Below are 25,034 nucleotides of genomic sequence, written 5' to 3'. Positions count from 1 at the left end.
TGTCCACAGTCCTAAATAGTGCATTAATTCAGTCTAGATGTCCACACATCCATTAACCAGGACTTTGGCTTTGATACACTGGTTATGAGTTTCCAAGCGCGTCGGAAAAAGTCAAGAAATGAGCGAAAACCGAAAAAAGAAGCAGCTTCTGGCTGCATTTCAATGATATTGGAGAAAGCAAAGCTGAGTGCAGGATTTGTCAAATGAAAATAACCTTCAGAGCAGGGTTTTGTTTTGGTAACCACTCAGGATTTATTGTCAGAGGTGGGAGAAGTTCAGATCTTGTACTTGAGTAAAAGTACCAGAGTGTAGGAATACTCGGTTACAATAAAAAGTCCTGCATTCAAAATGTTACTCAAGTAAAAGTAGAAAAGTATTAGCATAAAAATATAGTTAAAGTAGGCTACCACCTGCAGAGGGATCTAGATTCAGGTGTTCTTTTCCCCATAGAGACCGGCTCGCTGCACATTATCCCTTGCATAAAGATAGATTGTGGGTCCCTTATAACATGTACACAGTGGAAATAAACATTCTGGTCACCTCAACATCAGCGCTCTTATGCATTGAACTCCTTCTGAATCAAACCGTCACGGTAGCCTAACCTTACTGATCCCTCTTACAATAGAAGAAAACACATTACTTTACCAGCAGAGAGAAAATGGATTATTAAATGATTAATGTGACTAATAAAGAGCAGTTTGATTATTAAGTATTATTCTGTTGATCGATGTCATTACATTTGTTGAAAAGCACATAAGGACTTGTTTAAGACTCGTTTTGTCAAAGTTTAGGACTTGGACTTGACTTGAACTTGCCCATCCTGACTTGAGACTTGACTCGGACTTGAGCGCAAAGACTTGAGACTTGAGCGCAAAGACTTGAGACTTGAGCGCAAAGACTTGAGACTTGACTCGGACTTGCAAAACAATGACTTGGTCCCACCTCTGGTAAATAGTAAATAGTGTCATCCTGATAGTTCTAAATTGACATGTAATAATAGCTTGATTAAATAAATAAAGGTAATTGTATAGCCATCTCCAAATGATCTGTGGATGTAGTAAATGTTGAAATACCCCAAATAATGCAATGAGTCCTCCAGTCAACACATACTTTATTTTAATACATAAATAAATAACATAAGTAACAATAAGACATTAGAAAAAATGTGTTTCATTTACAATATGAACATACAATGCACTTTAACTATTATAATGTTTAATAGCCTATAGAACAGTCAACAACTCTTCATGCAAATCTCATGTTAGCGAACACAAACATAAAGAAAACATATTATGTTAACAACATATTCATATAACAGTTTTACATACAAAACTTCTAAAATAAACCATCAAATATCCCCAGGAAAGCTTCCTCTTCTTTGCAGTTTGTGCTAAATATAAAAAAAGAGGGTGAAAAATGTGTACTTTAGTCAAAATGCTTTAATGGAGAAAAAAAAGAACACTGTAATAAGTCAAAAAAGCCTTGTTATAATAGTTTCCTCTACCTTCTGCTGACAGATGAGCTGCTGTTGGATGGGAGGCTGTGTGAGAAGAAATCAAACCCTCTGGTAGTAGGGGCCACGTTTGGGAGAATTTCTGGGGTCGTCACTGTCATCCCTTCTTGGAATATGATTGGTCTCTGCAAACGGAGGAAGACAGGCATGTGCCATAAGGGCCAGCGTTTTGAAGTTCATTTGATTTATCTTAACCTAGGAGTAAGTACCGATTTGGTAGTCCCAAAATCCCATCAGCAAAACAGCAACCTTGATAACGAATTTTGCTTTTTGCCATATTTGTTGTTGACATCTAAATGTAGCCATGCAGACACAATAACAGTAGACATGTTCAAGATGTTAATAAGGCTCCATTGTGTCTCTTATGACCACAGTAGGGTTTTCGGTTAAACAAATTAGAAACAGGTCTGTATGTAAAATAATATTATCCATGTACACACATGTACACACACACACACACACACACACACACACACACACACACACACACACACACACACACACACACACACACACACACACACACACACACACACACACACACACACACACACACACACACACACACCACACACACACACACACACACACACACACACACACACACACACACACACACACACACACACACACACACACACACACACACACACACACACACACACACACACACACACACACACACACACACACACACACACACACACACACACACACACACACACACACACACACACACACACACACACACACACACACCTTCACCTTTATATCCCAGGCGAGTGTGAGTCTGTTTTGTGGTTTGACTGTGACCAATGAGGATCGTGGATGTCTGAATCCAGGACTTACAGTTGGTGAAATTGACCTAAAAGACAAAAATATGACAAATATTTTACTACCTTAGCTACAATATAAAACCAAAATGAATGATTGTGTTATTTTCTGGGATGATATTTGACATATTTCACACATTATTTGTTTTTCTTGTGTTACAGCCACACCTTAATTGGAGATCATTTGTGGACATTTGTCTGCCCTTACCTCAGTGGTGTTCTGGTGATCCGGGGTTTGACTTGTGAGCGATTGAGGAGTGCTGATGCAGATGCTGCAGCAAAGCCTACACATGAAACATCTGGATTCTTATCAAAATCATTACAACAGTTGAGTCATAATCCCTCATGATCATACCTGAAGTAAGGTATGCTCAGATGATAAAAACGTGACTGTGTGTTTAACAATGAAGTCTTGACTCGATGTATGAAAAGTTTAAAACAACACAAATGACTTCTATCATTTATCTTCTGAAATAAATGTTACTCTACCTGTCACACTGTAGTTAACAGACTGCTGGACTGCAGGTACAGTATTGGTTTGATAGGACATCTCGCTGGCATTCACCAAGTTCTCATCATCAAAGTCTCCCCAGTCGTCCCATTCATCTCCCAGGTCGAAGCAGACAGTGGGGATGTGTGAGGATGAAGCGTTGTTGTGGTGAGCGCTCAGGTTTGGCACAGCAGAGGACCTGTTGCTGTAAGTTGAGCTTTTATTGGTCTGGTTTTGTAGAGGTTTGTGCTTCACTCCAACACTGTTTCCTGTGTTGCTCCACGTTGAGGAACCTAAACACGGATAAATAAATAAAAAGGATGAATACACCGTGAAATGCTTCTGCACTTTAGGTTTTGTTTTATTCAATAAAAAAATAGTATCCCCCTTTTGAAGACCATAATTGGTGGTATCGCATGTTTTTACATTACATGTCATTTGTTAGACGCTTTTATCCAAAGCGACTTACATACATTCGGTACTGTGGACAATCCCCACAGGAGCAATTTGGGGTGAAGAGTCTCAGGGACACAACGACATGCTGACTGCAGTGGGACTCGAACTTGCTATCCCCTGATTCGAAGTCCAGCACACTATCCACTGAGCCACAGCCTCCCATTCGCAGCAAGCAAGTGCTCCAAAGGCATAGACGATAACCTTGGCCAAATAATATAGAAAGACCAACTTTTTTCCGTGATTGCTGAATTAACACAAACAAACTGTGTAGAAACAAACATTCCAATTTGGTCCCTACCAAGTAAATGTTTCTTTATTCACCTTCTGCTCTTACTATGCTTCTGTGATATCCAGTACAAAAGTTCTGTCCAAAAAAATGTGTGTCTACAAATTTCACTGACTAAAGATTTGGTCTATTGTGAATTATGTTTAGTCCTATCTTGCTAAGTTTGACTTCCTCTTTACAGTAATATACTTTTACAACAAAGACGTCGAAGTAAATAAGATATTGTTTGATATTTTAAGGGACAACTGAAACACTCTCTTTGTTGGTGCTTTTATGGATGCTCCATCTAAAAGTGGACAAAGAAAACAGATTTTCATAAAGCATGTTAAAGGTGGGGTAGGTAAGTTTGAGAAACCGGCTCGAGATACACTTTTTGTTATATTCCATGGAATGCTCTTAACATCCCGATAGCAATGAATATCTTAAGTGCTTTGACAAAAAATCCATAAAGAAATATCATCTGTGGAAGCCGTAATACTGTAAAAAGCACGACCAATCATTTTAGCCGGCCCGGCTAAAATAACTGGATGGCCTACCTGCCTGTCAGCCTTCCATCTGTGCACAAACTTATCTCGTGCCCTCATTGGTCATGTGCGCGTTCGTGTGTGTTGGAGGAGGGGCTCTGTAAGGAAGTGGCAGATTTTCTCCGGTTGTGTATTTTCTAATTCTAGCGATCTCGAGCTGGTTTCTCAAACTTACCTACCCCACCTTTAACCGTATCCTTATAAAACGTACAAATGCACTGTACCACGCTGTTAAAGTGAGTTCCAAAGGGGTTTAATGAGCTCAGGACAACGGGTGAAACTGGCTGTGTGTACATTTTTTGAGTTTTGTAAAAATCTGTTAAATCATGCTAAACCACCAGTTTCTGTCTCGTGATGAGTTAAGCTGTTTAACAATACCATGGTGGTAAGTGTGGGACACAGCAGGTGTCGGGACAGCCTCCTCCACATAGTCATCGTAATCTGAGGGACAGAGACATACAATTAAAGATAAAGGGGTGAGCAAAATGCAAATGCAATACTGAGTTGTTCAAGTCATGTTTCCCACCATCAATGTGGTCCAGTGGAACTCTGTCTGGTAGCTGAGTGAAGTCTTCCCCCGTCAGATCCACCGTCTCAGTGTGAGGTCTAACTGAAGCTTCATACTGACTTCCTTCGTACCTTCATCACATAAAACAGGTCATGGATATCATTTAGCATCGGTTCTTCAGATGTCATTGAAATGAAACTTATTTTATTGTCACACTTTTTCAGAATCTCATTTGCAGCTGTTAATAGACTTGTTCTGGTATGAGCACTTATGAATCAGGGTGTTAGACGTCAGTGTGACTGTGAATACCAGGAAGCAGTAGGTAGCCTCTCTCTGGGTTGGTAAGCAAACTCCTGCATGTTGGCACACACAGACTGCTCGCCCATTTTCATCTGAGGAAACAAAATAAGATGTTTTATCATCATTGCGTTTAAACACAAGACCTTTCTTCCACTCCAATGCACTCCACATAGCAGCATGTATTTTAAAGAAATTATAAAAAAGTCAGTATAGAAAACACAAGATGTATAAAGATCAGTAATAAAACACTTTTTAGATTAACTTATGAGCAGATAAGAAGAGAAATGTATTGTTTGTCAAAGTTAAGCTATCTTATTAAAAAGGATTCAAATGTATAGTCAACTGCCACCATTATATTAAGAAATGTTACAGATGTGTGATGGTTATTATTTCAAAGAGCATATGATTCAGGCTTGGACAGACTCCATAAAGTCCTACTGGTTTCCTCCCTCACCCTGAGCCGTTTGACAGGAGTCTGCCCGAGTGTGTCACTCCTGCACCTCAGGTCTTGCAGATAGGAGGAGAAACTGGATTCTGGATCGGATAACCTCTTCCGGGCCACAGTGACACCTACTTTACCTTGAGGGTGGAGAGAAGACCTCAATGATCATGACAGCCAGTCAATACAATAAAATACGCACACAGTGAAACACAAAAGATTGTACTCACAGCATTCGTGGCCACAGAGATCCTTATTCCTGCAGAAGTGGTTGCACTGTCTTTTATTGCCTGAATCTGAAGAGAAAAACGTCATCACAAATATCAACTTGCCTTCAGAGGTTTGAAGTAACTAAGTACAAGTACTGTACTTGAGGTACTTGTACTTTACTTGAGTATTTCCATTGTATGCTATTTTGTACTTCTATTCCACTATTATTCAGAGGTAAATGGTGTACTTTTCCTCCACTACATGTATTTAATACCTTTAGTTACTTTACAGATCTGGATGAATGATGTGAAATATAATCAAGTGTTAAATCAGACTTTAGTTCCACCTGGAGTAAATTCACAAGCTACCCTGCAGTATACAAAGTCATTCAAACTAGCTGCACCTCTACCAGCTTTGAGAACACTTTACTGATCAATCATTATAAAACATATCATATATATTATTCTGAAATAATGCACAATCTGCACAATGACTACTTTTACTTTTGCTACTTTAACTATATTTTGATGCTAATACTTTTGTACTTTTACTTTAGTAACATTTTGAGTGCAGGACTTTCACTTGTAACTGAGTATTCCTACTCTCTGGTACTTCTACTTTTACTCAAGTACAAGATCTGAGTACTTCTCCCACCTCTGCTTGCCTTTGACATAATATATATCCATACACACAGTTTCATACTTCAGCATTAACCAAATGATCAGTAACAAAGTGTAGTGCCTTGGTCCGTAGCAGAAACAGATTGAGTTGCAGCCGGTTTTGCAGACAGAGGATTTGGTGCAGCGTGCGCTCTCTGTCCACTCGGGTCATGCAGAGAGTTGTGTGGATTATCACTTTCAAACTTCCTGGCTCCAGAAAAGTAGACGTTAAACTTCTGTTGGATGTCCAGGCCCACTGCAGGACAGAAAAAAGGCCAAAATGCTCAGTGACTGCATCCTTGCACTGGCAGTCCAGTTAAAGAGTTTGTACCCGGGCCAGGGTGTGCAACAACAACATATACAGTTGGATTTTGATTTGCTTTCAAAACATCTGAAACAACGACTCCCTGAAAATAGACCCCCTACTTTAATCCATTCAGCTTAATATAAAACTGATTATTTTCCATCATGTTTTGTAATTGACTATTTTAACATATTTCCCATTTCGTTTCCCCCCCCCTATTTTCTTTAGTTTTTCTTAATATTATTTACAGCAGTACTTGATAACTCGTTTTTACCAAATGTTATTGCTATTTCATTTAATTATATTTTATGTATGAACTTTAACTGCTCTGTGTTTTTTTTACTACATTACCATTATTTTATTTCTACAGAGTTGGGGGGTGAACTTGTTTTGAGGAGGGAAAAATAACACTGTATAGCTAAAAATGCCTTTTGTAATATTCAACACAATGCTTAATTGTGCTTAATAAATTATATGTAAAATTCAAAAATATTTCACTGGTTTACCGTATTGTGAGCTGATGAGATTGACGCTGATCCCGTCTCCTGTTGAGGCCTTCCCCACTTCAATCTTCTTCGTCCAACTACCAGACTTCAGCAGTACCAAGTCCCTGAAAAAAAAGATGATGCCTGCTGAAAATCCATAATAAATTCCAAACTAGTTCCTGTCTTTTTGCACTTAATGGTGAAAGGTCTGGGTTCTAAAATAGTGATAGAGTTGTAGAGAAAGAGAGGGTATGTGAAAGAAAACAAAGACAAGAAAACGGTTTTATTTCCTCACGTGAGTTTCTGTAGGAAGACCACCGTGTTGTCAGAGTTTCCAATAATCAGAGAGACATAGTTCTGGTCTGGAGCCTTGTTCCTAGACAGCAGCTGTGCTTGGTTTTTTAGGTTCACCTTCACCACGATCTCCGCCGTAGCACAGCTATACCTTGGAAGCTGCAAAAAAGCAACAACTTTAAAATATAATGTTAAGAATAATCAGAGCAATGTAACGTCACTTTTAATAGGATAAGCTCAAGTGTCACCAACAAATGGTCAAAAACTCAATTACATGATGTAATATAACATATGTGTCCCTTTAATATAAAACCCTGCATTGTGCTTTACCTGGTCCAAAGTCACTTCGTACGTTGGGAGATTCATAACAGACTCTTTGATTTGGTTGCCAAATGGTGGATGTCTATTGACGATCTAAATACAATATAGATAAAGTTAGAAATCACAACCAAATACTTTATAGAATAATTATTTGAGAATTTAAAATGATACACATGATTAACATATATGGAGACATATCAGGATCACAGTTGAAGTAATTGTCACTGATCCAGCTCAAACAATTGTTAAAGGTGATGTCCGAAAGCTGTCCCGTCTTCATGTGCACTGAAACTAACTGGAAATAACCCAGTGTTCAATCATGGGACCCAATCCTGTGGCTTGGACGGTACCACATGGTCTGTATCAGATGTTTGTTTTTCTATGCAAAATGTTTAATGGAGTTTTTTTGAATGAAGCCTCAAATGTCCATTAATACAGGTGCATGTCACCTTCTGACACAGAGAAAACGGTTGTTTAACTGTACAGAACATGTATCCTAGACATCAACAAATATACATTAAAGCAAAAATATTTTGTTAGATAAAAACATTTTAGAATTTTGGAAATGATTTTGACTTTTGCACTGAGGACTGAGACTAGGACAGGGAGAAGGGAACAGAAGGTGCATTGTTCATTTCTCAACATTAGGAATGATACATTGAACTATAGTACAACCCTAGGAGCCAAACATCACTACCCTCACAGAGGAACGACTAGGGATGGAAAAAGATAAAGGCAGTGGGAGGGACACTGACCAGCTCCAGCTCTCTGGGGTTGCTTTGCTCTATTTTGCTGAAAGTGGTGAGTCCAGCGTTCACCATGGCAGTTGACAGTGTCTGGCCTGGAAAACACAGTGAATTATTATCAAATGTTAAGATTTGGTTTGAAAATGCATGTGATCTTATAATATGTTATGTGGATGCACCTATCTTCTCCAGCTGTTTGGAGACGTAGGGCGAGTTTTCCCACAGTTTAGCTCTGAAGCACTTCGCCAGCATCAGGGAGTGGAGCACAGCAGAGAAACCTGTCTTGGATCGGTGACTCAGAAACTCTGTCAGGCCTGTTCAGCATCAAAATACAATCAGAGTTTAGACAAATACTGTGTACATTGTTTGTTTGTTATCCCTGATTTTAGCAACGTACATTTGCTGATGCGCATCCCATTCTTGAAGATCCTCACTGTGTCCTGTGTAAGCCCAAACTCTTGGATTGAAATGGAGCCCAACTGAGCCTGAATCAAGCTACAGACAAGACGAGGAACACAACATATATATAGCAGACAGTCCAAAGGCATTTCATAATATATATTCTGCAATAAAATGCATTAACCAATTCCATTCCATTAGCTTTCAATACAGCGGACATGACAGATAACTGAAAATAGGGCTGATGTTCAATTTGTCACGATATTCAGCTCAATAAATATAATCATCATTTTTTGTGGTTTACTGTTTATACATATTTCCTAGTTTTCCCAATTTAACTATTATGAATTTTCTTTGGTACTTGAATTCATTGCAATTTTTATGAAATGTCATTGCTATTTAATTTAATTGTATTTATTTACTTTCACAGTAATATCATTTATACTCAGAAACTCCACAGACAAGGCACTAAACACAAAATACGTATAATGGACAGTTGATTAGCAATTTCTAAAAATATATTCTGCAATAAAAACCATAAACCAGTATTACCTATTATTCAAACATTGCATGAATAAACCTACCAGTTCACTTTCATCTCACTGGATCTGATCTTTCCTTCGATTGGAAACCTGGACAAATGCAGATAAATGTTATTCATGAGTATACATTTCAAAATAGGGGTAATGATTTATGCTATTGTCATCCGTATCAGTGTGTGACCTGATGGTGATCCTGTTCTTGTCTCTGTTCAGAGTGTTCAGGAGCCTCTTCTCATTCATTCTCAGCTGAATGTCGCTGAACTCTCTGCTCTTGGACACCATCTCAATCTGCACACACAGCCATGTTTGATCTGAACACTATTTTCTTTGCCTTGTCTTACCATTATAATAATGAAAATAATTTCCTTTTGCAAGAAGCCAGCCTAACAATAGAGAAAGTTACTATATGTGCATTTGAATCAAAAGCATTGCTGTGCAGTGTTCTCCGGAACGTACCAGGTCGGACAGGCTCTCCGTGCCAGACACTTGGCTGAACTGTTTCATGGTTTCAAAGGCGACACAGAACCGAGCCATCAACCTGCCGCTCTCTATGGGGAACACAAGACAGGACTACTTAACACTTTTCACTTTCTAACATCTGCCAGTTTGCTGTTCAAAGTGTTGTGGCAAATAAAGGCGTGAAAGCGGTAAATGGTGTATGAATCTGGATTATTGAGTTTTTATATCTGTCGGTTTTATCAACTGATTGCAATATTGTAAAATGTCACAAATGACTAAAAACTTTGTCAGTGCCTTGATGAAAAGCAAGTTCCAAGTTGTACAAAAAAAAAGAATTCTGCCTGTTACATAAATAAAATCGGTAAGCTTAGGCTAGCTGCCTTTTTGTTTCTCAGATGTATCAAATATAACATGTATTGTACAAATAATAACACTGTCAAATTGGTCTTTTGTATGATTTATCATCAAATCACACAATAATGCTTGATACAACTACGACATGGTGTGCATGATTACTGTCAATCAAAAAGGTCAAATGTCATATACACAACTACAGTGCAGTTGAGTGTGATGAATAACTTGCATCACAGGTTCCTAAACATCAGTTGCAATAAATAGACTTTTATGTAAAAACTAATCTTTAAAAAAATAAATCTTTGTAAGTTGTGAATTGATTCATAGTCTTGAGAAGCTCTACCCTTACATTCATTATTTATGTATTTCCCAACTCCTACTTTTAAAGCCCAGTGAAAAAGAAGACTGTAAATGTAATCCTCACTTTGAACACAAGTTAAAATGAAGAAGGAACTCAGTAGGCGCACATTGGGCATTTTGCCAACCATTCAAACTCATTTCCTCTCTACCTGTTGGTTTGATGTTGATATCCTCATCCATGTGGATCAGATCGATGGAGGACAGAGAGTTGAGGTTCTTCAGACAAAGCTCTATGAGAGGGGACACAGCAACCACCCTGAACTACAGTAGTTTAAGTAATGTGGACAATTGACCCAAAAAGTCAGATTACAGACAGAAGAACAGCTTGGATGATAGCTGGCTTCAATAGTGGTTGAAATTGTTTATTACAGTATTATTCTGATAACAGAATGCTACCTTACTGATGGGAAATAGGGAATACAAAAAATGGTGGCTCACCTTGCAATTTTGCCTCAATCCCATATCTGTCCAAGTCGGCGGAAAAACCTGAAATTAGAGTCAAATCAGTTTTTTAAATACAGTTATGACAAAGAAGCAGAACATTCATTTTGATAGGGTTGTGTGTTTTGAGCTCCTACCGTAGTGTGTGGGGTTCTTGAGGGCTCTGATGTAGAGGAGGGTGGAGCGGATCCAGTCCAGAGCCATGTTGACATCGCTGATGGTTTGGAGAACAATTTCAGCATTCAGGTGCTCCACCAGGTGGGTGTGTAAGCTGGGGGAGGAGGGTGTACTGTTACCTCATGTGCAGGGTCGGGTCATCTTACTTTGAAATGCATTCATTGCTGAAGTACAAATGAAATGGCAGCGTTGGAAATAAATAACATAATCTAATGGAGAAAAAAATGAATCTAAAACATTGAACATTTTAGACGCTCACACATATTTGTAAAGTATTTATATTCTTTTTTCTCTTGAAACATCTCTTAAACGTCCCATGTCATGGCCATTTCTACTGATCATAATTCCATTGTTGAGGTCTACTAGAATACATTTATATTGTGCCATTTTCCAAACTCACATTGGTTTCTCATACAGCATCTCTGTATAGTATGTGTATTCACTATCTGTCCTAAACGGCTTGTTGGAGCTGCCCCCCCCCCCCTCCCTGTGAGCTCAGTGGCCGTCTGCGAGACAGCGAGACACAGCGAAACCCAGCCCGAAACACACACACCCGCAGCCTGGCTGGGAGTTTGTGTGTGTGCTCAGGCTGAGTTCCGCGGTGTCTCGCTGTCTCGCCGACCCCACACCAGTGAGCCAGCTCACAGTGTCCCGCTCCTCGCAGCAGCGAGCATCGCAACGTCCCGCCGAGTGTGTGTGTGAGGAAGTCCGCGGATTGGTCCAAACGTAACGGCTCCGCGGACGTTACGTCACTATACCCGAAATACGTCACTATACCCAAGAAGTAAACAATGGAAAAAGAGAAATCCCCAACGAGGCGTTCTGGGGCAGCATAGACAGGTCTTTTCTGTGTTAGAGTTTTACTCACAAATACATGTCAAATTGTGCATATTCATCATTTGCAATTGGTAACTCAAGAGTCCTACAAAAACAGCACTTCAGATATACTGTATGTATTTTACCCCATGTGGGTCATTGTACATATTTTTTGCAGCTGTTTTTTTAATCATAGCCCACATAGGGGTTTTGCTATTTTAATTAACTTTAATAATCAAAAATGTAACCAAGAAATCCTTGACTAAATCTCCTTAATTACCTTATTACCAGTGTTGATTATAGGTACTTATGTTATTATAGTCTGATGTAATGCCAGTCCTACCCAACCCTGCTCAGGCTGAGAGGAAAAAGGAAGAATGTCAAGTGAGCTGTAATACCTGCTCTCAATGATTTCCGCTCCATTCAAACGATTGATGTATTTGTCTCTGGTTTGCATCTTGGTCATAATCACTGCAGTCGCTGTTGTGTCAAACTACAGGATGAAAGACAGAAGTTGGTATTTAGTTTGTGCCTCATACTCAAGCTGTTGCTATCTTTATGAATCAATTTAATGTGTTTAGACAGTTACAGCGGCTTCAGATACCACCAAAGGTACAGTTTTAAAATGTAAATGTAGAGAAATATATAAAAACTGTACAGTGCCAGTGAAACAAAGGCACATATCTACACTTTGTTTTGTTGTGGTGCACCAGACCTTATTTCCTCATGCTAAGGGAGATAAGCAAAAATAATGCATTATTCCATTGTTATTCTGCCATTACTTGTGGTCTTCCTGCTCGGCCTATCATCTGCAGCATGTCAGCCTCGCTGTACTCCTCACAGGAGCCGGACACATACTGCATGGTCGACTTGATGACCACCAGATGAGCAGGCAGGTTCACGCCCATGGCCAGAGTCCTGGTGGTAACTGGTGTATTATAAAAGAAAATAGCATACATTCAGTGCTCATGAAAATACAATGAATTTGATGATGTCAAACTGTACTAAAGTTCCTGATTGTTAGCACTGTTATGTGAAATATTATGCTATATTTTTGATATAGTTGGCATATGATTATTATTAGTGGTTATCGACTTTAAAAAATGATCACTGCCAAAGCATATACGAGAGCCCAGTCTGCTCTGATTGGTTAGCTGGCCGGCTCTGTTGTGATTGGTCAACCGCTTAGAGATGTCCAGTGATGTCATTATGTTACGGAAATAAACAAAGGAGTCCAATGAAGGAGTTTCAGGCAGGGGGGAGAGTGTGTGGGAGAGAAACTCCCTCTGGAGAGAACACAGGGATTGTTGCCTTACCACACCATTTACATGCACGAAAACCTATAGAACACACTAGAGGAAAGGGAGCATTCTTTATTAATCAATGGAAATACTTTTTTTGAATCTTTATTGTAAGTCTGAATTAAAGAGAATAACATAGAATAAAGGTTTTAAACTCTTACTTATTTGTACTTAGATTCCCACAACTGGTGCATATCAGTCAATATGGGTAGAACAACATAATGGTTTGTTATTGGCATACAAACCTACCAGTATAGATCATTTTAAGTTGTATTCTCTGCAATTGAACAGGCATTTTTGACACAAACCTATAGTAACAAAGCTTGGACTAATGCCATGCAAAGTATAAACATGATATGGGTGAAGTCCATTCAGATGTTGTAACCCGTGGCACTTGTCTTTCCTGTTTATGTATGCAGCGTAACAGAAAGTAAACTGTCATGCTGGAGAGAAGAGCAGGGAGGACCCAAGTGCAGGACACCAAAAGAACTTGAAAAGGAAAGTCCTTTATAGCCAGTTGTCCAGGAATAAACAGAACTGGGCAAGGCAAAGCAAGGAGAAGAAAAAAAACGAAACAGAACTCTCATTAACATCAAATATCAAGGATCCGACAACAACAAACAGAAAACCTGGGTTGCGGTCGAATAGTCCAAAAAATCAGCTCCTAAGTTCTAACCCAATCGTCTATTCCTTGACCTCTGAGTGAAACGTCACGGGGTTAAGGGATAGTGGATAGGAGAATTCAAAAGGACTTAGGAGAAGAGACTGCGGTACTTTAGAGAATCCGACTGCACTTTCACTATCCGACGTGTTTATGATGCGCCAGCGGAGGTCATAAATGTGCGTCTGCTGCTGCTGTGGGGAAACTATGGAAACTACAGTTTTCTATACAGCGGACTACAACAGGGATGTTTAAGAAGAACGAGGGACTACTGTAAACTCATCTAGAGACTCTGCACCGCGCTCTGATGCTGTTGTTTTATGCTTTATGAACGGGGACAACAGAGAAACATATTCCTCATGACCAAAGTTGGAATTGAAATAAAAAAGGAAAGTGAAACTTATGCTCGTCACCCTGTCCCTCCGGTCCACATTAATACAAATGATCCCAATACGTATGATTGTATGAAAAGATCTTAAAATCAATACAAATGTATTTATTATAAACGTTAGTCCTTAACATCTATCACTGTGTATATCACCATTCAAACATCTTTTAAAAGTTGAACAAACCCCACACAGCTCAGTAAAGACTGTGAAATGTTGACTTTATTTGATCATTTCAGTAAAAACTAACGTTCATATTTCTCTTTTTGATTATAATACTGATGAACGTTCAAAACAAAGCACTTTGGCAACTTACCACATACGTTTTAAAATGCTTAATAAGCACCGTAACTTTCATGATATCATTTCTCGTTCATAATCGGTTGTTTCCGTGAACGGCCGACTGTTGTCTGACGGCAAATGCCGCGGCCGCAAGGCATTGTGGGGCAGCATTTTCTCCTCTCCTTTCGGTTAGGGAGGTCCAGTGGTTCCTAAGCTAAAGGAGGTTATAAAGGAAGTTTGAAACCTCCTTTCCTTTCATTTAGAGAATTCGAACGGCACTTATCATGGCTGCCACTGAGGGACTTCCGGGTCATTTCACTCCGTTAGGAAGGTTCCTAAGCTAAATGGACTATTCGACCGCAACCCAGAACTTCAATTCATGCAAGACTAATCACAAGGACAAGACACAGCTGGGGAGGGAAGGCAACACACAGAGGCACCAGGTGAACAGAATCAGGTAATCAAACAGGAGGGAAAACACAGAGACAGGAAGTGAAAACAGACATAACACAGGGGCTGGACACTTTTCAAAATAAAACAGACAGATTGTGACATAATCGTGCTGCACACTTATATAGTCACACATCTATATACAGCACAAGATAAAAGGACTCACAGAGGACAGGCAGGTCTGACACAGTGAAGGCCTCTTCTATCAACTTCCTATCACACAGGTCAACTCCTGCATGGTGGTATCCCACTCCAAACATCACCAGATCTGGAGTACAGACATAACCTCAGAATAATGTTAAACAGTTCAAATGAAGGCCACAATCATGTTCTGATATACTGGCTCTTGACCCGGGTTGTTTCTCAATGTCGAGGAAGGCTGCTCCAGAGCCACTATTTCAAGCATACTACGTCATCGAGTGCCGCCGAAGGACTGTTCCAATGTCCAGCATACTTGGAAATCTACCGAGCCCGGCGTACTTCGTAGCGAGAAATTTCGAGGCTGCACATGTGTAGACTCCGCGGTCTTAAAATCCCCACAATGCTTTGCGCACGGACCAATTTCCCCAAATCTGTGGCAGAAGATGTAAGGCGGGGCCTCTCATATGACGCACACCTGCACACTTGCTAGCCTGTTCCACTCTTTGTTTTCCGAATGCCAGGAAGTATTCTTGCCTCGCTTCTGAAGCAAGTGACTCGGAAGACATGTGCTACCAAGCAAGCGTACTCGACATTGAGAAACACCCCTGGTTCCAAAAGAGCACTCACCTCTTAGTTTTGAATCCAGAATAGAGTTTGCATACTTCATCAGCCTTAACAGATACAAAGTAAAAGCAAGTTCAGCTAAAGCTTTATATTAAACTGAACTCAAATGTTTGATGAATAGATGAAAACATGTTATAGATAAGTCAGAAACGTACCTTTGCTTGTGCTCAATGCTCATAATAAACCGAGCATCCTTGGCCAGAACTGCAGCTGCCTGCTGGACTCCTTTCCTTGTAGAGCAAAACTACAGAATACCATCATTATTAGATTATGAAGAAATATAATGACACCATCTTCAATAATAACATTAGAATATTATCCAATAAAAACAATATTTGGCTTGATTTCCCCACCACGAGTGTGGGCTTCTGGTCAGAGTACGTCTGTATGATGTTGGCCATCTTGTAGTTGAGCGACAGGTCGAACTTGAACTCTGATTGGTTGGGACTGGAGGGGAATCCCAGCACCACCTTCCTCAGCTTCACTGGACGGTGGCTCTCGTCCATTTCCAGATATGTGGCCGGACCGCTCTCATCAGACAGCCAGTCTGCGATCTATCAACACAACATTAGAGCCAATGAGCAGAGCAGCTGATTTACAATAGGAATACAGTAAAGACACAGAATTGTTTCCATCAATTCAAGTACAGCACTTCAGAGATGTGCCTTTCTTAACTGTTGATACTTCGTTTTGAGTTGCTACTTTCTTTTATTCTTGCTTAAAGGTGGGGTAGGTAATTTTGGAGAAACCAGCTCGAGTGCATGGCATCAACACTTGGTTGACAAAACTGAAAATATTGTTGCCATTTCTAGTCAATTTATATATCAAGATACTTTGCATTTATATGTCATTTTAATAATAAAAAAGTGACATCAAATAATTAAACCTTCATTACGGTAACCCAAAAAAACGTCATGTCAAAGATGTCAGGAAACTTTGCCTCCCAAAACTTCAAGATATCATTTTGGTTTTTAATTTTTGGGTTTATCTGGTTCTTTGTCAGTTGAATCAATTTGCACATTCCTTTGTGATGTTGACACACGAACGCACATGCCAAGTTGTCTGGTCCTGATTGTAAGAGCAATATTTAAGATCAGCAATGCAAAATATATTTTAATATATTTGTTTTTTTTATATGTTAAAGGAGAGGTGTCATGCTTTTCCGGTTATTACCCGTCCCCTTGTGTGTTATGAAGGTTTTTATGCATGTAAACGGTGTGCAGAGTCAAAACCCTCAAAGTACACCCTGTAGCGAGTAAAACTCTAACACAGAAAATACCTCCCCAAAACGCCTCGTTGGAGATACGTCATTGTCCATTTGATTCTTCCGGGACGGCATGATGTCAAGCCGTACCCGGAAAGAAATGGACCAATCCGTGGAGCCGTTACGTTACGTCCGCGGAGCCGTTACGTTAAGCCCCCGCTGATTGGTCCAAATTGACCAATCCACGGACTTCCTCACACACACATCTGTGTGCAGGGAGCAGGCAGCTCAGCTGATTTCTCCTCCCTGGCTGCAGGCTGATAACAGACAGTTGGGATTGCGGCGAAATTCTCTCTGCAGACCCATTCTCACAGCGTTTATCAACCTTTTTCTTACTCAATATCAAGCCACACTTATTGTTTTTACTTCGGCTGTGTCTTTGTGTGTGCTCAGGATGAGTTTGGCTGTGTTTCGCTATGTATCCTAAACAAGGAAACAACACCTCCACGGAGCTCAGCGCGATTCACAACGTCCCGACCAATCAGAGCACACTGTGCTCACAGGGAGGGTGGGGGCTGGAGCTATTGGAGCTACAACGAGCCGTTAAAGGCAGAGAGTGAAATTCAGTGAATACATGTAGTTTACAGAGATGCTGTTTGAGAAACCAATGTGAGTTTGGAAAAATGCACAATATAAATCTATTCTAGTAGACCTCAACAATGGAATTATGATCAGTGGAAATGGCCATGACACCTCTCCTTTAAAAGGCAAAGGTAAAGAATTGGTTGCCTATTTCTAAAAAAGACGTGCTAATTGAAACCTGGCATCCTGGTTACTATCACACCCTGGTCATTATGAGAGATTTGCTGTGAAAGCTGCCTGCTGAATTATTTTGCCATAAATACATTTCTCAGCCACTTACATCCGAGACGTTGGGGATGGTGGCTGATACCGCCACAAACCTCATGGAAAGGCCTGTCTCTGGATTCTGTGCTGTTCTGTAGGCATGCACCGCCTTCATCCTGCTCACCACTACCTCCAGCGTGGCACCGCGGGTCTCATCCTTCACCACATGCACCTGGAGGAATAACGTGCCGTTACACAGGTGGCTTAGGAAGACCCCTTAAAGGCTCCACACAGAGATGTCGGTATGTGGGTCAAATCAAATAAAGCTATCCTTTAGCACTGTATTCCATTATTAACATCAGAAGGTGTATTTCAGGTCCTATGCATTCTCATAATACACAGTCCCAGGACATGATGTACTATCATTTTAATGACTAGCCTCAAGTGAAATTAAGTGCTGAGGGCAGAGGGTAATTATGTGGCATCACACACTAAAACACACTGTAGACAGTAAATCTTCTGGTGCACAGTGAGCATCCACCTCTGTGCAGGAAATAAGTGCCTGATGTAATCATATCCTGGAAATCTAAATAAAAGTGACACTTAACCTGATCACAAACCTAATAAAACCCAATAATGTCATGATGTGACCAAAATGTAATCCTGAAAAATTGTGATACCTGTCAGGTGGGTCTTTTTTCAGAACTGATGTCATCATTTTGAAGGATAATGTATATAACAAAGTGTGCTTCTACATCTGAAAATGTACACTGGAATGTTCATGTTTAGAAATGTAAGCTTGAGGCTTTACGTAGAATTTGGAATTCACAACAGATGCGTTGTTATCAGGCAGAGATAAAAGTCAAATCCCTGGAAATAGAAAATGAACCCGCCCATAGCCATGCTGATTGCTCGTTGTTAAAGGATGGTCCGTTAGACTAGAAATGATCTAAGGTTGGACATAAGAAGAACATTTGCTTTTATTAAATTGCCATAAGGGATTTTTCTTCTTAAAGTAACATTTTGGGCACCTTTTATGCCCCTGTTCTAATAAGGCAAAGCTAGCATCAGTTTGTGTTAAGAACGGTACAGTCACATTTCTAAAACATTAATAACATCATTAGTTTTGAAAATAGAGCCATCTGAAGGTACATTATCTATGAGAACAAAATTAGATATTAAATGATTGGTAAAAACGTTGTTCCAATATCATTCAGGAAATTTAATGAGATTTTTTGATCAGGTTAGGTTTAAATGTATTAACATGTTCAGGTGTTATTGCATTTTTGGAAAAGTTATTACAGGGTTCCTACAGAGATTAGTAAGAAGATTTAAAACATAGATATTAACAATTATTTTAAGATTTGACTGACCATGTCTAAGCTTTTCATTATAGTATTACTATATAATAATGGCAATTGAAATATCTACTTTCAAATTTTCATTTTTTATATTATTTGTTATTTATTTATGCCTCTTGTTGCACTGGACCCTTTGTTGCTGTAACACAGCAGGCGAACTAATTAAGGATTATCTTACTCTAGAAATATTGATATTATTCCAATAGCAGTTAATGCCTTATGATACATTTATGAATTCAAAGCCTTTTAAGACTTTTAAAGGAACCCTGTATAACATTATTGGATGCTGCAGGCTCTGCAAACAAAGTATCTGACCTCATCGATAAGGAAGAGCCTGACCAGCTGCAGCAGGCAGTTGTCCTTCCATTTTCTGGTCATGCTGTCCCACTTTTCCTGTCAAAATAAAGTGAAATAGAACATGAAATACTCAAAAGTAAGTTCTTATCACATTTTATTGTTGCATTTGTTAAATGAGGACGCAGTGTAGTGTCACACACAGGCGTGGTCAGGATGATGTGGGAGTCCTGGATCTCGAAGAAGTCATCGATCTCCGTGTCGCCCGTCAGCTCCTTACAGTTCAGCCCCAGAGGCCCAAACTTCTTCTTCCAGCTCTCAAAGCACTGACTGCACAGCGCTTTGATGGGGGCCACTGACAAGAACAAACAGGGAGTGTTATTACAAAACACTTCTCTGCTCCTCAGAAACACATACATCTATAACTGAATCCAAAATCAAAACACTCAAAGTAAAGCAAGTCAGAAGAAACATTTTCAAAACCCCAGTGAATGATTTAATCAGGAGTGTGTGTTGAAACACTGTTGATCTTCACTAACTTTGTTAAAGGTCCCATGTCATGCTTTTCCGGTTATTACCCGTCCCCTTGTGTGTTATGAAGCTTTTTATGCATGTGAACGGTCTGCAAAGTCCCAAACCCTCAAAGTACACCCTGTAGCGAGTAAAACTGTAACACAGAAAAGACCTGTCTATGCTGCCCCAGAACGCCTCGTTGGGGATTTATCTTTTTCTTCCTGGGTACAGTGATGTGCCCATACCCAAATGGACCCATTGGTTCAAATGGACCAATCCGTGGAGCCGTTAGGTTAAGTCCGTGGATTGGTCCAAATTGACCAATCCGCGGACTTCCTCCCACACACACACTCAATCTTTTCTCAGCTGCAGCTCCGCCAATTTCTCCTCCCTGAGACGGCGGGACGCGGCGAGGCTGTGAGTCGGTGTGTGAGCACACACACAAACTCCCAGCCAGGCTGCGGGTGTGTGTGTGTGTTCGGGCTGGGTTTCGCTGTGTCTCGCTGTCTCGCAGACGGCCACTGGGCTCACAGGGAGGGGGGGGGCAGGGGCTCCAACAAGCCGTTTAGGACAGAGAGTGAATACACATACTATACAGAGATGCTGTATGAGAAACCAATGTGAGTTTGGAACATTGAACAATATAAATCTATTCTAGTAGACCTCAACAATGGAATTATGATCAGTAGAAATGGCCATGACATGGGACCTTTAAGGCTGTATTTCATAGTATAGGATTTCTTCCACATGCTAGAATTTGACACAGATGCTTTGTTCATATTGGCAACGTTTATATAGAATAGGAAAGTAAATCTGTGTTTTATATTTTCAATCAGTTATAAAGTAAGACAAACATATACATATACCAAGTTCTATATTCTTTGGAGTTAGGAAAATATAACACTTTTTCAGGAATTCTTCTAAACTTTCTTAGTCGGAATTGTTTCTTCCAATGCTAAGGCTGGAAACAAAAAATGTTGTGACAATAAATCCTTACTCTAGGCCAAATCTACTCTGACTTGAGCTTTGATGATGTATTTAATGGGTTTACACAATATTATCCTCACTATAGACAGCTTTGACGTTATTCCAGGGCTCTGAGGTCTCCATTAACAGACGGATGATGGCCAGCTCAAACAGAACCGTTTTACCAGATCCAGTAGGGGCACATGCCACAAAGTTGTTACCCGTGTAAAGAACCTGTGAACACAGCAAACAAGAAATACATGTTATGTTATTCATAATCCTCAGATTAGTGTTTATAGAGGTTTTCAAATAATGCTTACATCATCTAATGCTTTGGACTGAACGTAGTTGAAAAAGGGGAACTCTTTGAAGACGGATCTGAACTTTGCTGCTGTGTTAGCATGGTTCAGGAAATTGAGAGATTCAAACCACATTTCTTGCAAAATTGGAGAAGCATTCAAGTACAGTTGAACAATTTGATATTGTTTTGCCAACCACAAAAAGGATACGGATTTCAGAAACTGGTCTCAAAACTCCAGACCCAGAGGACCCTAAAATACAAAACATTCCACACTTTAATTTTCAGTCAAATCTCACAGATTTAGCTAATTCCACCAAGATGGAAATAGGAAATGTTAACATTTTTGCAGGGTTTGAAATGGATAGTTTTTTTTTTTCTGGTGAATGTTGAGTAAAACTGCAGAAATCTTTTTTGTACTTTTTAATGACAGAAATTGTTTAGTAATTAGTGTTTTCTTACTTATCTTAGTAGTTCATTTAATATATTTTTACGTCGACTATTCCTGTGTTTTTATGCAAATATGGGGCTGCTGTGGCTCAGGGGGGAAATGGGCATCTACCAATCAGAGGGTCAGAGGTTTAATCCCCATCCCCTGCAGTCAAAATGTCCAGAGGTGGAAGAAGTACTCAGATCTTGTACTGTAATTAAGTAAAAGTAGAACTACCAGGAATACTATAAGCCCTGTAATCAAAACGTTACTCAAGTAAATGTACAAAAGTATTGGCATCAAAATATACTCAAAGAACCAAAAGTAAAAGTACTCGTTATGCAGATTGGTCCATTTCAGAATAATATATATGATATGTTTTGATTATAATTATCGATGCATTAAAGTGTTCTCAAAGCTGGTAAAGGTGCAGCTAGTTTGAAATACTTTGTATACTGCAGGGTAGCTTGTGAATTTACTCCAGGTGGAACTAAAGTCTGATTTAACACTTGATTATATTTCACATCATTCATCCAGATCTGTGAAGTAACTAAAGGTATTAAATACATTTAGTGGAGTGAAAGTACATGATTTACCTTTGAATTGTAGTGGGGTAGAAGTACAAAGTATCAAAACATTGAAATACTCCAGTTAAGTACAAGTACGTACCTCAAAATGTTACTTAAGTACTGTACTTGAGTACATGTACTTAGTTACTTTACACCACTGAAAATGTGTCTATGGTACATAGATAAATAATATGATATTACTGAAAATAAAAGGAAACACGCTGCATAGTGTATGTGTTTACAAAGGCACTACTGTTACTCTGTACAGCTTCTACTGTTTTTCAACCCACCACCTAGTGCCTAGTATGTTGCATTACAATGGAGCGGTCACTGAGGGGAGTTCACCTCATTTCACCTCATCACACACAAACACAATGTGGCAGCTGCTGCCGCGGCTCGACCTGGGCATGCTCATTAGCTGCAGCACTTTACAGAAGCTGTACACGTGATTTTTGGTGAACCAGTAAGGGACACAGTGTCTTTGACTGTGTTGGCGCAGCGTTTGCACCTTGTATGTGAAGCGGCTGAGGCGTCATGGGAGGAACGAAGGCTCTCTTTGTGCCCTTGTCCTGCGCCTCAGCATGTGCCGCCTGCTGCGGGGGGCGGCCGCTCACTGCAGAGAAAACCAGAGGAGGGGGAGGGAAGTGGGTGTTTGGGGAGAAAGGAGGAGCCGCCTGCCTAACTGTCGCCCCTGGCATATGAAGAGGAGGAAGAGGCGCTGTCGTCATGGTAACCGGCCTGAGAAAAGTTTGAGGTCTGGATGCTGTCTGGCTGCCGCTGTTTCTGAGGTCATCTTTGTTTGACGAGTCACCTCCGCCGTTCCACACCTGGACTTTGAACAAGCTGTTTTGGGAGGGAATGAAGAATTGATAGAGGGAGGAAGAATGAGAGCACTGCCAGTTTTGAGGCTGCGTTGGAGGATATGGGGGACAATTTAGCATATTTTGATTATCTTTAAGAATTGTCCACTGATTTGAAAAAGCGAATCTCTTCATGATGTACTTTAGATTCATTTTCACTAAGTATATCATGGGTTTCAACCATTTAAGGGATTCAAAGTGTCCCCACTTCAGAAAAAGCTCAAATGGATGCATTGCTTTTATTAAAAATGTTTAGAACTATTTTTCAGTGTGTCATATATTGTCAGTTATTCATTGTACTACATGTTTTAATATATATTTTTTAATATTTACATTTGTTGTAAAGTCTTGTCTTTATTCTTTTTTAATGCTAAAATATTTTTCTTTTTATAATCGTTATATTTTTGACCTTCTCTTACAACTTATTTTCTTATGTTGATTATGTTTACACCATCATACACAAAAGCAAATTCCTTGTATGTTTAAACGTATCTGGCAAAACAACTTGATTCTCCCTAAAGTATATTTCATTAAAGTTAATTATATGAAATCATGCTAATTTAAGCATTTATTAAATGTATGTTTTGCATCCGCCTCCAAGACGCAAAATCCTTTTTGGCCTGCTTTCTTACAGCCTCAAGGCCATATATAAATAATTGGCAGTTAAACACTTTCGAATAATAACCCTATACTGCCTCCAGGTGCAGATTTCATCACATCTTTCAAAATGTGTACAAAAAGGGAGACTGTCCATAAACAATATAGTCTTGAAAAATAACTGACACTTGCCTTCTCCGTAGAGGTGGGCTTTTGCTGCCATCAAGAGACAAACACCTCCTGCTTATGGCTGCACGACCAGGCTCCTGCGGGGTTTCATCCCCACTTCTGGCGCTATGGCAGACATCCTGAGAATAATCCCAGAAGCCTTCACCTCCCCAAAGGCCATCACTTCTGCTGCTGATATTTCTGCCATCCTGAGTTTGATCATTCTCTTTCTCATCAATGTTATAATTGTATGGACTGTTGATTTTTGCTGGTAAAGCCTTGAAGCCAGCTGATCCTTTAAAAGAAGGCTTGGGTATTTGTGGGAAACCTGTGAGTCATTTTAAAGAAGGAAAACATAGTTATATACTGTTACAAAGTAGGAGGTAGATATCATTTGGTGACATCTTTAATGAGGATGTATTATGCTCATTTTTCAGGTTCATATTTGTAATTTGTGTCTCTACTGTGACATGTTTCCATGCTTTAATGCTCAGAAAGCTTTATTTTTCTCATACTGCCTGTGCTGCAGCACCTCTTTTCACCCTCTGTCTGAAACTAGAGCCCAGTCTGCTCTGATTGGTTAGCTGGCTAGCTCTGTTTTGTAGCTCAGTTACACATACGATTATGAGAATATATCATAAGACCCAGAACCCGGTTTGTTTATGCAAACCATGGAAAATTGGGAAAGCTATCAAGCCTTTTTAAGCTTTTGTGTCAGTGAGTCACACAGTTAAATTTAGTAGACCAGATACTGCGCAGTTTACTCAAGTCAAGTGAAAAGGAATTCACTCTAATCCAGAGCACAACATACTGTATAGAGAAGAGAGAGACTCTGCCTCCTTCTGCATATCCTGAGTGGCTGGGACCTGAGAAAGAGACGGAGGCATTTCCAGGTGCCATGGGCTGACCTCCTGGTGCAGTGGCTTTCTGTCAAATACAATCCAGAAAGAAGAGAAATGCTTCAGCTGTGAGAGGAAAGATGCTGATAAAATGGGGCATCTATTTGTACTCACACTTTGTGGACAATGGGTTTCTCAAAAAACAGATTGTCCAGGGACAAGGTGCAGTCATCGGAGTCCAACATCTCATCAGGTCCCAGAGGCATGCACACATTTGAACGCAAAGCTGGGCAATGCCAATCAATCACTATGGGTAAATGGTAAATAA

General features: G+C 39.8%; 1 protein-coding gene and 1 long non-coding RNA gene across 2 annotated transcripts; both read right to left on the bottom strand.

The window, feature by feature from the left end:
- Positions 1 to 1,091: 1,091 nt before the first annotated feature.
- On the bottom strand, positions 1,092 to 23,058 carry hfm1 (helicase for meiosis 1). Its single transcript, XM_034137316.1, has 36 exons — positions 22,751 to 23,058; positions 21,455 to 21,496; positions 21,266 to 21,336; positions 21,047 to 21,179; positions 19,670 to 19,821; positions 19,488 to 19,565; positions 17,888 to 18,043; positions 16,115 to 16,315; positions 15,917 to 16,005; positions 15,765 to 15,808; positions 15,163 to 15,264; positions 12,699 to 12,844; positions 12,315 to 12,409; positions 11,061 to 11,194; positions 10,921 to 10,968; positions 10,632 to 10,712; positions 9,766 to 9,857; positions 9,491 to 9,597; positions 9,352 to 9,399; positions 8,766 to 8,863; positions 8,548 to 8,682; positions 8,378 to 8,463; positions 7,632 to 7,715; positions 7,303 to 7,460; positions 7,029 to 7,132; positions 6,301 to 6,474; positions 5,580 to 5,645; positions 5,365 to 5,489; positions 4,920 to 5,002; positions 4,629 to 4,741; positions 4,481 to 4,543; positions 2,836 to 3,129; positions 2,555 to 2,630; positions 2,363 to 2,378; positions 1,505 to 1,638; positions 1,092 to 1,390 (listed from the first exon to the last, which is right to left on the bottom strand). Exons 1-36 carry the CDS (start codon positions 22,968 to 22,970, stop codon positions 1,336 to 1,338), a joined length of 3,903 nt encoding a protein of 1,300 aa, XP_033993207.1. The 5' UTR covers positions 22,971 to 23,058; the 3' UTR covers positions 1,092 to 1,335.
- A 1,008-nt stretch (positions 23,059 to 24,066) lies between these two features.
- On the bottom strand, positions 24,067 to 24,958 carry LOC117488437. Its single transcript, XR_004556531.1, has 3 exons — positions 24,881 to 24,958; positions 24,679 to 24,794; positions 24,067 to 24,195 (listed from the first exon to the last, which is right to left on the bottom strand). It is a non-coding gene; the product is annotated as an uncharacterized LOC117488437 (long non-coding RNA).
- Between the last annotated feature and the right edge of the window lie 76 nt (positions 24,959 to 25,034).

Source organism: Trematomus bernacchii, unplaced genomic scaffold (assembly GCF_902827165.1).
Source record: "Trematomus bernacchii unplaced genomic scaffold, fTreBer1.1, whole genome shotgun sequence".
In the NCBI taxonomy this organism is placed as follows: Eukaryota; Metazoa; Chordata; class Actinopteri; order Perciformes; family Nototheniidae; genus Trematomus; species Trematomus bernacchii.
This window is presented reverse-complemented; position numbering and strand designations above follow the sequence as displayed.